The 12,444-nt window shown below is 34.7% G+C and overlaps 2 protein-coding genes across 2 annotated transcripts; both read left to right on the top strand.

Annotated features, from left to right (window-relative positions):
- Positions 1-1,270: 1,270 nt before the first annotated feature.
- Positions 1,271-2,498, top strand: LOC133792491 (uncharacterized). The gene is made up of 2 exons (XM_062230399.1): positions 1,271-1,467; positions 1,553-2,498. The coding sequence occupies exons 1-2, from the start codon at positions 1,271-1,273 to the stop codon at positions 2,496-2,498; spliced, it is 1,143 nt and encodes a 380-aa protein (XP_062086383.1).
- Positions 2,499-10,878: 8,380 nt separating this feature from the next.
- On the top strand, positions 10,879-12,027 carry LOC133792492 (uncharacterized). The gene has a single exon (XM_062230400.1). The coding sequence runs from the start codon at positions 10,879-10,881 to the stop codon at positions 12,025-12,027; it is 1,149 nt and encodes a 382-aa protein (XP_062086384.1).
- Positions 12,028-12,444: the final 417 nt, after the last annotated feature.

Genomic DNA, 12,444 nt, shown 5'->3' on the forward strand with positions numbered 1-12,444 from the left:
TTGGTCCCGAATATTCTTACAAGATACACATAAGGGTTGGAAAAGGGCTCAACTTATTGCTCTATAAGTATAATTGTTATTTGAATTTTTATTTAAGTTTGTTGACCTGGGGTAGTGTGTTTGCATTGTTAAAATGCCTCCTATGACAAAATCCTTGAGGGAAACAATTCTTAGGGAGATAGGATCTCTAAAAAGAATTAGAGCGCCGCATGATGATAATGAGTTGGTGAAACTATATAGGCAGGTTATGGCAATCCACGAAAAGATGCTGGATTTAGTGAACCGGAGGGGGGTACTAATATGGGCCCAAGAAAAATATCTGGCCCTTATGTATGCAATCCATATGCCCTCAGGAGTACATACATTAAAAACAATATGGGGGGAGATCAATTATGAAGGAATATTAGAACAAGAAAAGTATCGAACTCTTATAGTTCGCTTTGCAAACACATTTCGTATTATTGTCAAGCAAAGACCATCGCATTCAGAATCGATGGACTAATAGAAGAAGAACAACCTATGGAGCATAGGCTTGCTGATGAGTCTAGGATTAATGTAATTAGCACTATACCGACCACTACATTGGATGACTATGTTAGAAATATAAATAAAAATTATCTGGCATTTTCAGAGGATATATTGAAAGAAGGGTCTGATGTGGAGGACTAGGGTAAATTGTTAGTAACTTTTGGGTTATTTTGTTAGATGGGGTTTAGTATAACTCCTTAGTACTTTAGTATTTTGTTTTTTTTTTCCTAGAGTTTTAGTAGAATTTCTTTTATTATTATTATTATTATTATTATTATTATTTTTGGATTGGTGGCTGTTTTATTTTGATTTATTTATAATGTTATTTGTTATCTTTATCTATGCATTATTTATTTGTCTTATTGTATGTTGAAGTCAAGTTTTTATTATTTTGTGTATTTGTTTTTTTTTATATCTCTTTTAGAAGAGATTAGTGGAGATCTTAGTTTTCCTCATCATGTGTCCGAGAAGATCTGATCGTCTTAATGGAAGAGTTACTGCCAAAAGAGGAAGGGGCTGAGGTAGGGGTGTACCTACCACTCCAAGAAGGGAAGCCACCCCTGAGGTTCCAGATGCTCGTGCATCAGGAAGAAGTGATTTGGAAAGAGAAAATGTGCAACTAAGAGAGCAGTTAAGGAAGCGAGAAGAAGAACTCCATCAATATCAGCAACCAAACCCACAGGCACCAGTAGAGCCACAACTGGTGGCAAATGGGGGATTACCGCTCACAAATTTTGTGCAAATGTTAGAGAACCATTTTGAACCTGTCTATGAGCGTTTTCAAAAGCAACACCCACCAAACTTTGAAGGGAGCACTGACCCACTTGAAGCTGAAGAGTGGTTGAGGTCGATAGAATCTATTCTTGACCACATGAGGTTGGGCAATGAAGATAGGGTGTCGTGTGCCTCGCACCTTCTGAAGAAAGATGCTCGACTATGGTGGGACATAGTTAAACAAACTCGAGACGTGGCGTCCATGACATGGAATGAGTTTGTGCAAATTTTCAACAAAAAAATATTATAGTGCAACAATATTGGTTGCACGAGTAGATGAATTTGTAGCATTAACTCAAGGAAACTCCACTGTGACTGAGTACGCACAAAAATTTGATAGACTGGAAAAATTCGCAGAAGATTTAGTGCCCACTGAAGTGATAAGAATTCATAGGTTTGTCAGAGGATTAAAACCTATGATTTCCCGTAATGTAAAGATGACGTGTGTTGGGGTAACTACATATGCTGAAACTCTTGAAAGAGCTTTGGAGGCAGAGCTTTTGGAGGACCGTATTTGGAAGGAGAGAGACGCAAGAAGAGATCCTAATAAAGGAAATAATGGCCAAGGTGATAACAAGCGAAAATTCCAGAATGTCCAAGGAAGTTTGGCGGATAAGAAAGCCAAAGGAGAGCCCAACAAAAATAATAATTCCCAAGGTCACTACAGAGAGATACCTAATTGCCCTAAATGCAACCGCAAACATGGGGGAGAATGTAAAGCACATCTGAAAGTTTGTTACAAGTGCAGACAAGAGGGTCATATGAAGAAGGAGTGCCCACAGCACAAGAAAGATCAAAAGGAAGGACAAAAGAAAGGGGTTAAATTAGTGCCAGCTCGGGTGTTTGCTTTAACTCATGAAGAAGCAAAGGCCAGCAATACGGTGGTGATTGGTCAGATCTTTATTATCGATAAACTTTGTAAAGTCCTTTTTGATTCTGGAGCAACACATTCATTTGTTTCTTTAGAAATGATTGAGAGACTAGGTAGGTTTAGTGAGAATCTTAGAATGAAGTTTGCCATGACCTTACCATCTGGGGAAGAAATGATATCTTCTAGATGGTTGCAAGTCATCCTGATTATGATCGAGAATAGAGAGTTACTTGGGGACTTAATCGAATTAAAGATAAAGGATTATGACATTATACTGGGCATGGATTGGCTTGCGAAACATGGAGCTACAATAGATTATCGGTGAAAGATGGTTATGTTCCAACCAAAAGGAGGAGAGTCGTTCTTCTTTATGAGTGAAACAACGGGATTACGGATGCCCCTTATCTCGACACTCAAGGCACAAAGAATGATATACAAGGGGTGTCAAGCGTACTTAGCCAGCATTGTAGACATGGCGGGAGAAACTCAGCTAAGACCAGAAAATGTACACTTAGTGTGTGAATTCTTGGAAGTGTTTCTAGAAGACTTACCTGGAGTACCACCAGATAGAGACATAGAGTTTGTCACTAAGCTAGCACCAGACACAACTCCGATTTCAAAAGCACCTTATCGAATGGCGCCAACATAACTACATGAATTAAAGACACAATTGCAAGAACTATTGGATAAAGGATTCATCCGACCAAGCTATTCCCCTTGGGGTACACCAATCTTGTTCATGAAAAAGAAAGATGGGACAATGTGAATGTGCATTTACTATCGGGAGCTCAATAAGGTTACTATTAAGAATAAATATCCTTTACCGAGAATTGATGATCTTTTTTATCAGCTATAAGGCGCAGAAGTATTTTCTAAGATCGATCTATGATCGGGATATCATCAATTGAAGGTACGGAAGGAGGATATTCTTAAGACGACATTTAGGACACGATATGGGCACTATGAATTCTTGGTAATGTCATTTGGATTGACCAATGCTCCAGCTGCCTTTATGGACCTAATGAATTGAGTGTTTAAAGACTATTTAGATAAGTTTGTAGTGGTTTTTATTGATGACATTCTAATCTACTCAAAGTCGGTAGCAGAGCATGAAGAGCATCTCTGAATGACACTAACCAGACTTAAGGAGCACCAGTTCTACGCAAAGTTTAAAAAATGTGAATTCTGGTTAGAGAATGTTTTTTTTCTTGGTCACATAATATCAAAGGATGGTGTAGCAGTGGATCCCACTAAAGTTGAAGTAGTAAAGAATTGGCTAAGACCTAGAAATGTGACCGAGATAAGAAGTTTCTTAGGATTGGCAGGATATTATCGAAGATTTGTTGAAGGGTTCTAAAAGATAGCTACACCCTTAACAAACTTGACGCGGAAGTAGCAAAGATTCATTTGGAGAGATAAGTGTGAGGACAGTTTCCAGACATTAAAAAAAAAATTAGTATATGCGCCAGTTTTATGTGTACCCACAAACAAGGACAAGTTTCTGGTATATTGTGATGCATCTAAACAGGGGTTAGGATGTGTATTGATGCAAAATGATAGAGTGGTGGCTTATGCCTCAAGACAATTGAAAGAAGAAGAGCAAAGGTACTCTACTCATAAAATGGAGTTAGCAGCAATGGTTTTGGCATTGAAGATATGGAGGCACTATCTGTACAGAGAGAAATGCGAGATATACATCGATCACAAAAGTCTCAAGTATTTCTTCATGCAGAAGGAACTGAATATGAGATAGAGGAGGTGGTTGGAATTGGTCAAGGATTATGATTGTGAGATATTGTATCACCCTGGTAAGGAAAATATGGTAGCAGATGCCTTGAGCAGACGAGGCCATGGGAGCTTATTGGCATTGGAAACAATTGAAGTACTACTCCAACAGGAAATAGTAAAGGCTGGGATAGAACTAATAACGGGGGGGGGGGGGGGGGGGGGGTGGATAGCAAATCTTACAATACAATCGAATTTATTAGAGCAAGTGAAGGAAAAGCAGAAGGATGATGAAGCCTTACTTAAATAAGAGGCACTTTCTCAAGAAAAAGCAGATGGTGACTTCTCTATGTCTGAGGGAGGATTGCTACGGTATAAATCCCGAGTGTAAGTGCCAAATGATGAAGGTTTAAAGAAGAGAATAATGGAAGAAGCGTATACTACTCCATATTCCTTGCACCCGGGGTCTATTAAGATGTACAATGATTTGAAAACTCTGTATTGGTGGCCAGGAATGAAGAAGGATATAGCGAAATATGTAGCAAGGTGTTTTATGTGCCAGCAAGTAAAGGCGGAACATCAGAGACCTGCCGGGCTATTGCAACCTTTAGAAATAACGGAGTGGCAGTGGGAAGACATAACGATGGATTTTGTGGTAGGACTACCTAGAACCACAAGGAAGCAAGATTCTATTTGGGTGGTGGTTGACAGACTCACAAATTCATCTCACTTTTTACTGATACGAACCACTTATACTGCGGACCAGTATGTAGAGTTATATGTAAGTTAAATAGTACGGTTGCATGGGGTGCCCAAGTCCATAGTGTCAGATAGAGGTTCTATTTTCACATCTAAATTTTGGGAAAGCTTACAGCAGGCAATGGGTACAAAGTTAAAATTTAGCACAACATTTCATCCTCAGACATACGGACAGTTAGAATGCACGATACAAATATTAGAAGATATGTTAAGAGCGTGTGTTCTGGATTTTGGGAGATCTTGGGGTCGTTATCTATCGCTAATAGAATTTTTGTACAATAACAGTTATCATTCCACCATCAGAATGGCTCCTTATGAGATGCTATATGAACGAAAGTGTAGATCGCCTTTGCATTGGGATGAGGTAGGAGAAAGAAGAATTTTGGGACCAGAAGCGGTTAATGAAGCAAGTGAGGCAATAGAAAAGATCAGAAAACGGATGTTAACTGCCTGAAGTAGACAGAAGAGTTATGCAGACAATAAACGACGAGATGTTGAGTTTGCGGTGGGTGATCAAGTATTTCTAAGGGTTTCGCCTATGAAATGAGTTATGCGTTTTGGAAAGAAAGGGAAGTTAAGTCCCCGATTTATAGGTCCATTTGAGATATTGGACAAAGTGGGGAAAGTAGCCTATCGTTTGGCGTTACCACCAGCTCTAGCCGAAACGCATAACGTGTTCCATATTTCTATGTTGAGGAAATACGTGTCAGATCCAGGACATGTACTTAATTATGAACCATTCGGATTAAAGCAGGACCTGAGTTACGATGAGCAACCAATGCAAATCATAGAAAAAGGAATCAAGGAGTTGAGATCCAAGAAAATTCCACTAGTTAAGGTCTTTTGGAGAAATGGCTCGGTTAAAGAAGCTACGTGGGAGTTGGAAGAAGACATGAAGGGGCGATATCCATAATTGTTTGGTAAGAAAAATTTCGAGGACGAAATTTCTTTAAGGAGGGAAGATTGTAGAGCCCAAGTAGCCTAGTTAACTGATTACTTGTCTGTTATTTGATTATGCTGTGTTCAGGAATTTTGGTAACACTACTTTTAGTTGTGGTATTATTTTGAGTAATGTTAGAAAAATAAGATAATTGCATAGAGTTGCATAAAGTTAGTTTATTAGATAAATTAATATTTATCTTAGTCTAGAAATTATTTTTTTAATTTAATTTTCTTGGTGGGTGTATAGATTGTTAATTAAATAAAAGAGATAGTTGCCTAGAATTTAATACCTTTAGACACACGTGTGTTGTGTTTATTTTTGGAATAGATTAACTTGTTTTATTTTATTTATCAGATTAGATAAAGATGATGATATGATAGTGCATGGTTGATTCGGTTAACTTATGTAGGCTAAGATTTGAATTTTAGTTTTTTTATATAGATATTATTTTTTTTTGGTTGGTATATACATGTGTTATTGTTCCTATTTTTTTGGTTAATGAGAAAGTAGGGAATCAGGTTTTAGTCAGATGGTTAGGACTTAAGAGAAAAAAAATGATTATATCACTAAGATTTGGTAGAGCCATAAATAGTTAAGAGATTATAGGAAGAATAGTTTAAGAGTTTCTCGGGTAAAGAATGGGCGGTTATATACTTATATATATATATATGTTCAAATTCTTTGATTTACATAAAGATAATTATATATATATGCTATATGGTTCACGTATAGAGTTAAAAAAAAAAAGAGACAGCCAATAGTGAAAATAGTGAAGTGGAAAAACAAACAGAGAACAAGTAATTAAGGCAAGACTTTCTCTTGTGTTATTGATGATTTAGTTAGTTTTGGAGAAGATACTAATGAGATTGTATTTATGATGATATAGGTTCTGCTTTCTGCAATCCCTCATATTAAGTTCTCTCATAATAATTTTTTTTTCTATGGTAAGGAAGTTAGATAGAACTAGTCTTTGTTTTATGTAAATTTAGTCTTTCTTGTTGAGTTTTGTACAGAGATGAGAGTTTTTGACCATGTAGGTCCAAAGTATTTGACCGCGTAGGTCCACAGTTTTGACCAAGTATAGTCTTAGGGGTATTTTTCCCAACAGAATCATGATCTCTTGCTTCCTCAACTCATCTATACACTGCTTGTTGTGATAGAAATATGTGTTATTGTTGTTGATATATTATTGCTTGAAACTTAGTATGCTATAAATTTTGTGTTATGATTTTATTTTTATGAAGATAGATTTCTTGTTTGTGTATTCATAAATCACTTCCTTACTGGGCTTTAGTTGCTCATTCATTTATTTGTCTTTTGTGTAGATAAAAAGTGAAACTTTAGGACAGATGCAATAAGCTGAGACTCGATCCAGAAGTGTTTGTATCATGTGAGGACTATATAATCGATGGGGAGATCTCAGACAATCCAACTTTATTTATTTATTTCAATAAAGATTGTTGCTATGTTTATTTTAAGATTTTTTTTTTTTACTGGAATCCCATTTTGTCGAAATTTCTTTTACATTTAGTAAATATGGCGACATCTAGTACTGTTTATTTATATATTTTATTTTGAATGGTTTTTAAAGAAAAAGTTAGGGCCTTACAGATTGCAAGCCAACACAAACTTTTGAAAACATACAATCGAGATATATTCATTATCTTCGACCTCATGTCCCCTTAACATATTCTCCAGCAGTCTGTTTATTTATTATGTCATCATATATAATTCTACTATTATGATTCTGTCTTTTAATACAATGGGTTCCAAAATAGTTCATACTATGGGGGAAGAAGTGGTGGGAGAGATGGTGGAAAAGAGGTCAAGTAGATAACACTCATCAAAAAGAAGAGAGAGAGAGAGAACTAGTTTCATTGAATTGTGGGCTAATGTTCTGAGTCTCCAACAATAGTCAATCAAAGAGAGAGAAAACACAAATATACAGGGCAAACGAAAGAGTACTTACAGAGAAAAGAGAGAGAGAGAGAAGAATAGTACAAGTATGTTATACTGGGACAATTCTTCCATAGGGGCTTCACTTTAAGCCCCATTGGTGGGGCTCTAAGTATTTCTCGACCCGTGAATAGTTTTCGGCACGATTTTTTTTATGACCATGTATATTGTAGCTATTTAGAGCATCTTGCAAATTTTTAGAAAATTCTGAATAGTTTACAATACCGAAAAACTAGGTTCAAACATGTTGCTTTCCACACGCATAAAAAAAATTAGTCACGGGTGCAACATGTTTGAACTTAGTTTTCAGTACTGTAAACTATTCAGAATTTTTTGAAAATTTGCAGGATGCTCTAAATAGCTACAATATACACAGTCATAAAAAATTCGTGCCAAAAACTATTCACGGGTCGAGAACACTGAGAGCCCTACCGGTAGGGCTTGAAGTGAAGCCCCTATAGAAGAATTCCCTATTATACTGTACTTATTTTATTTTATGCTAATTATCTCTTTCACTTTAACAACATTTTCCTTTTTCACATATTCACTTAATTATTTTACATTTTAAAAATATTCATTTCATTACTTTAGTACATTTACATTTAAAATATCACATACCAAGGTTAAGTCTTTCTCACATGTTATATTTTAAACAAGTGAAATACTTTAGTACATATGCAAATGCTATAGTGTTATTACTCTTAATAAAAGACATATTCTAGAGACAAGAGTAAAAAAAAAGTACTACTCTTAATAAAATACATGTGTTTTAATACGTGTCTTCATGCTTCTCTATTTATTTCGCCAATGATGTTCAAATATTGAGTATGCGTATTTTATGTTGCTAATTATGGGACTTGCGCTCATTTTTTTTAATATATGTTGGTATATCATGTAAGGTAAAATACCCATAATAAGTCATATATTTCCTGAAATTCTTATAATGATTAAAAATTGAGGATATTTTACTAATTTTACAAAGTTATTTAATTTTCATTACAATAACATATCTTTATATGCACATAATCAACTTATTGACAATCTAGATTAGGTTTCCTATTAAAAGAATTAAGACAAGTATGTTAGATACCATTTTCATCTCTTATTCCACTATTGAGAGACAAGACCTCCAAGTAAAGTGGTAGTGTCATATCTCTTAAGTCCGTTGATCTTTTGTTTACACTCATTTGATAATGATTCATTGTTACTATTTGTATTCAGGTTTGAAAGATTTGGTGTTGGACGTGTGTGATCCTTGTTTCAAGCAACAAAGGAAAATGTCTGTTTATTACACAACATTTAATTGAATAATACATGAATGGATATGTAGTGACCCAACTACTCTAGACTTTGGACCATTAATGAAAACTATACATAGACACTAATCCTTAATAACACTTACAAGTGAAATGATCATAACTTTATTCAAAACTTGTAAAAACAAATGTTAAACTTACATAAAACTCAAAGTAGGATATTGGATCTCATTGTTTTAAAAAACAAAACATAACATAATTGTAATTAAAAGGGATTACATAATAAAGTGCGGAAAAATACACATAAAACCATAAGTAAAGACTTCATCCTCGAATCGAAACTCTCGGCTCTTTGAATCCATTCCGCCTCAATACACATGCCCAAAACTACCAAGAACCTTTTCCATCATCAAAACTATTTTCCTGCACATATAAACATAAAAGGAGTGAGCCTAATGCTCAGCAAGGAAAATCTAACATATAAACCATATACATAAATTTCATAATGTAACATAAAACATATCATAACACTTATGTCACATACATACTATAATGGCTATTATTACTTGGGGTCCCATAAACTAAACAAGTCATATGCCCATTAGATTAGTGGGGCTTGCTATCTAAGCAAGTCATATGCCCATAATTTATTGGGGCTTGTTAGTTGTACGGGTCATATGCCCAAGTCTACAATTATACATATTATAGCATATTACATAACACATAATCATAAGATAGCATTTATCATAACATATAAATCATATAATACATGAATCCTATCCTATTTTCCTTACCAAAAATACCGGGATATGAGAACAGTTTTGGGACGTTGGAACACTCCTAAAAACCATAAATGGAAGGTTGAGTATACTAAAGAGAATGAGATGAAAAGAATGGAAGAACTATACCATTGAGAATATACTTAGCAAAACTTTATGTGCAATTTCTTAGATTTCCTAACCAAGAATAAAGAATAAGGTTAGAATGCTGAGTAAAAGACTATGAGAACTTAAAAAAAATAATACCAAATGAACTAGAGTGTGGAATACCTTGAATAATTCTATAGCCAATCTAAACCTTGAACCGAAATGCTATAAACCTTACTTCCCAAGTGTTTGGTAAGCTTATAATGATCAAGCTTATAATCCCCAACCCAAGTGTTTACACTCTCACAATAACCTAGCAACTAGCAGCCTCTGAACTTAGTTTGATGAATGAATAAATGGCTGGGTACTAGGTCCTATTTATAGAGTTTAGGAATGAAAAGATCTTCATTTAACTTGAATAAAAATAATGGCTTTTTAAGTGAAAAATATTTGAATTATCGTTCAGCAGAAGCTGAAGACTCGTTCAGAAAGATGCTGGACTTTTCAAGAGGTTGAAGATTTGAATGGAGAAAATTTTCAAAAAGTTTCAAAATGCCCTGAAGGAGGCGATATATCGCCTGGGCCAGTATGCCCGAGGCAATCGTGCGACGTTTCGTGTTTTTCGTATCCCCGTACTTCGATATATCGCCCCCTATAGTTACGATATATCGGCATACGCTGAATATTTAAACATGAAATTACACAATTTTAGCTTAATTTGAATTGAGTAAATAGCCTTGACTAAGTCCCCTAACGTTTTCAAAGCAGCTGATAGACCCTAGGATATTCAGATATTGACCTTAATAAATTTATTCCTCAAAATACTTAATCATTATTAAACATACACATGACATGTGCTATTATCTTATTGGGTCTTATCTAAACCTTATAATATAATAAATATTACCTTCAATATCAATCATATTAATCAAGCCTTAGGTTAAAATTAATATTCTTAAACTATAGGTTAAACTTAGAAAATCTACAAGTGTTACTATGACTATCCAAATAAATCCTGGTCTGAACCAAAATCCACAGTCATAATCAATAATACTATTATTACTATTATACTACTATCTAACTAGCTAAGTAAAGTTCTTTGGAATCTACAGGATAAGAGTTGGATTCAAAATCGAAATAAACTAAGTCATGAGTATGAAAAAGAAGTTAAATCATTTCTTGATATTTCATTTTCACACAATGAATCATTTGATCTCTTGTCCTTGTGTGAAATGCAAAAATAGTTTGTTTAAAACTAGAAAAGATGTTGAGGATGATTTGATCATACGTGGAATTCAAAAGACCTATACCCACTGGTTTATGCATGGGGAAAGGGAAATTGAAAATGTAAGTAATGTAAATGAGGACATTAGTGAAGATTCAGATGAAGAATCAATGAATGATATTTTAGAGGCTCATTTTGGAGCTCCCAATATTAATAATTGGGTAGGTGTTAATTTTGATAGATATGAACACGAAGAGCCTAATGATGAAGCATCTAAGTTTTTTGGATTATTAAGAGATGTCAATGAAAAGTTATATCCAGAGTGCGAGAAATATTCGAGACTATCAGTCGTTGTTAAGTTACTTCACTTGAAGTGTCTTAACCATTGGAGTAACAAGTCATTTACCAAGTTGTTGGAGTATTTAAAGGACATACTACCGAAAGGTCATACCTTGCCAAATAGTTATTATGAGGCAAAGAAGATGGTGCAAGATTTAGGACTTGGATACATAAAAATATATGCATGTAATAACAATTGCATGTTGTACTGGAAAGATAATGAAAAAGAAGAAAAGTGTCTAACATGTGGACTATCAAGATGGAAGATAGATGAAGAACACAAAAAAGTAAAAAAAGTTCCTCATAAAAAATTACGGTACTTTCCTTTAACACCAAGGCTACAAAGGTTATACATGTCATTAAACACAACTTCAAAAATGACATGGCATCATGATCGAAGAAGTAAAGATGGGTTGCTAAGGCATCCAGAAAACTCTAAGGCATGGAAAGAGTTTGACATGATGCACGAAAGCTTTGCCAAAGAACCTCATAATGTTAGACTTGGGTTAACAAGTGATGGATTCAATACATTTGGTAATATGAACAGTAGTCATAGTACTTTTCCAGTGGTTCTCGTTCCTTATAACTTACCTCCATGGATGTGCATGAAACAACCATATTTTATGTTGTCATTGCTAATACCTAGTCCTACTGCTCCAAGAAATAATATTGATGTATATTTGCAACCTTTAGTTGAGGAATTGAAAATATTGTGGGATGTTGGTATTAATACATATGATGCATTTAGAAAATCAAATTTTAAGATGCATGTAGTTGTTTTATAGACTCTTAATAATTTTCCTGCTTATGGAAACTTATCTGGTTGGGTAAATCGAGGGAAGTTAGCTTGTCCTAGTTGTAATAAAGATACTCGTTTTAGATGCTTAAAGTACAATAATAGGGAGTGTTACATGGGACATCGTTGCTTTTTACCCATCCGACATAGATGGCGTACTCAATATTGGTTGTTTGATGGCACCAATGAAAAGAATATTGCACCAAATCCTCTTTCGGGAAATGATGTGCTCAATTAATTAAGCTATCTTCAATTTCTTCTATTTGGAAAACGAAAACAAGAAGAATATTTGCATCAAAATGGTTGGAAGAAGAAAAGTATTTTCTTTGAATTACCTTATTGGAAAACCTTATTGTTAAGAAGCAATTTGGATGTTATGCATATTGAAATTTTTTTTTTCTGAAAA

This window comes from Humulus lupulus, chromosome 7, assembly GCF_963169125.1.
Source record: "Humulus lupulus chromosome 7, drHumLupu1.1, whole genome shotgun sequence".
NCBI classification, from domain to species: Eukaryota; Viridiplantae; Streptophyta; class Magnoliopsida; order Rosales; family Cannabaceae; genus Humulus; species Humulus lupulus.

Bases quoted from the DNA above. Each gene is read 5' to 3' on its own strand.
- LOC133792491 (XM_062230399.1), top strand. From the start codon at position 1,271: ATGTTAGAGAACCATTTTGAACCTGTCTATGAGCGTTTTCAAAAGCAA. The intron at 1,468-1,552 runs GTGGGACATAGT...AAAATATTATAG, and splicing joins AAGAAAGATGCTCGACTATG to TGCAACAATATTGGTTGCAC.
- LOC133792492 (XM_062230400.1), top strand. From the start codon at position 10,879: ATGAATCATTTGATCTCTTGTCCTTGTGTGAAATGCAAAAATAGTTTG.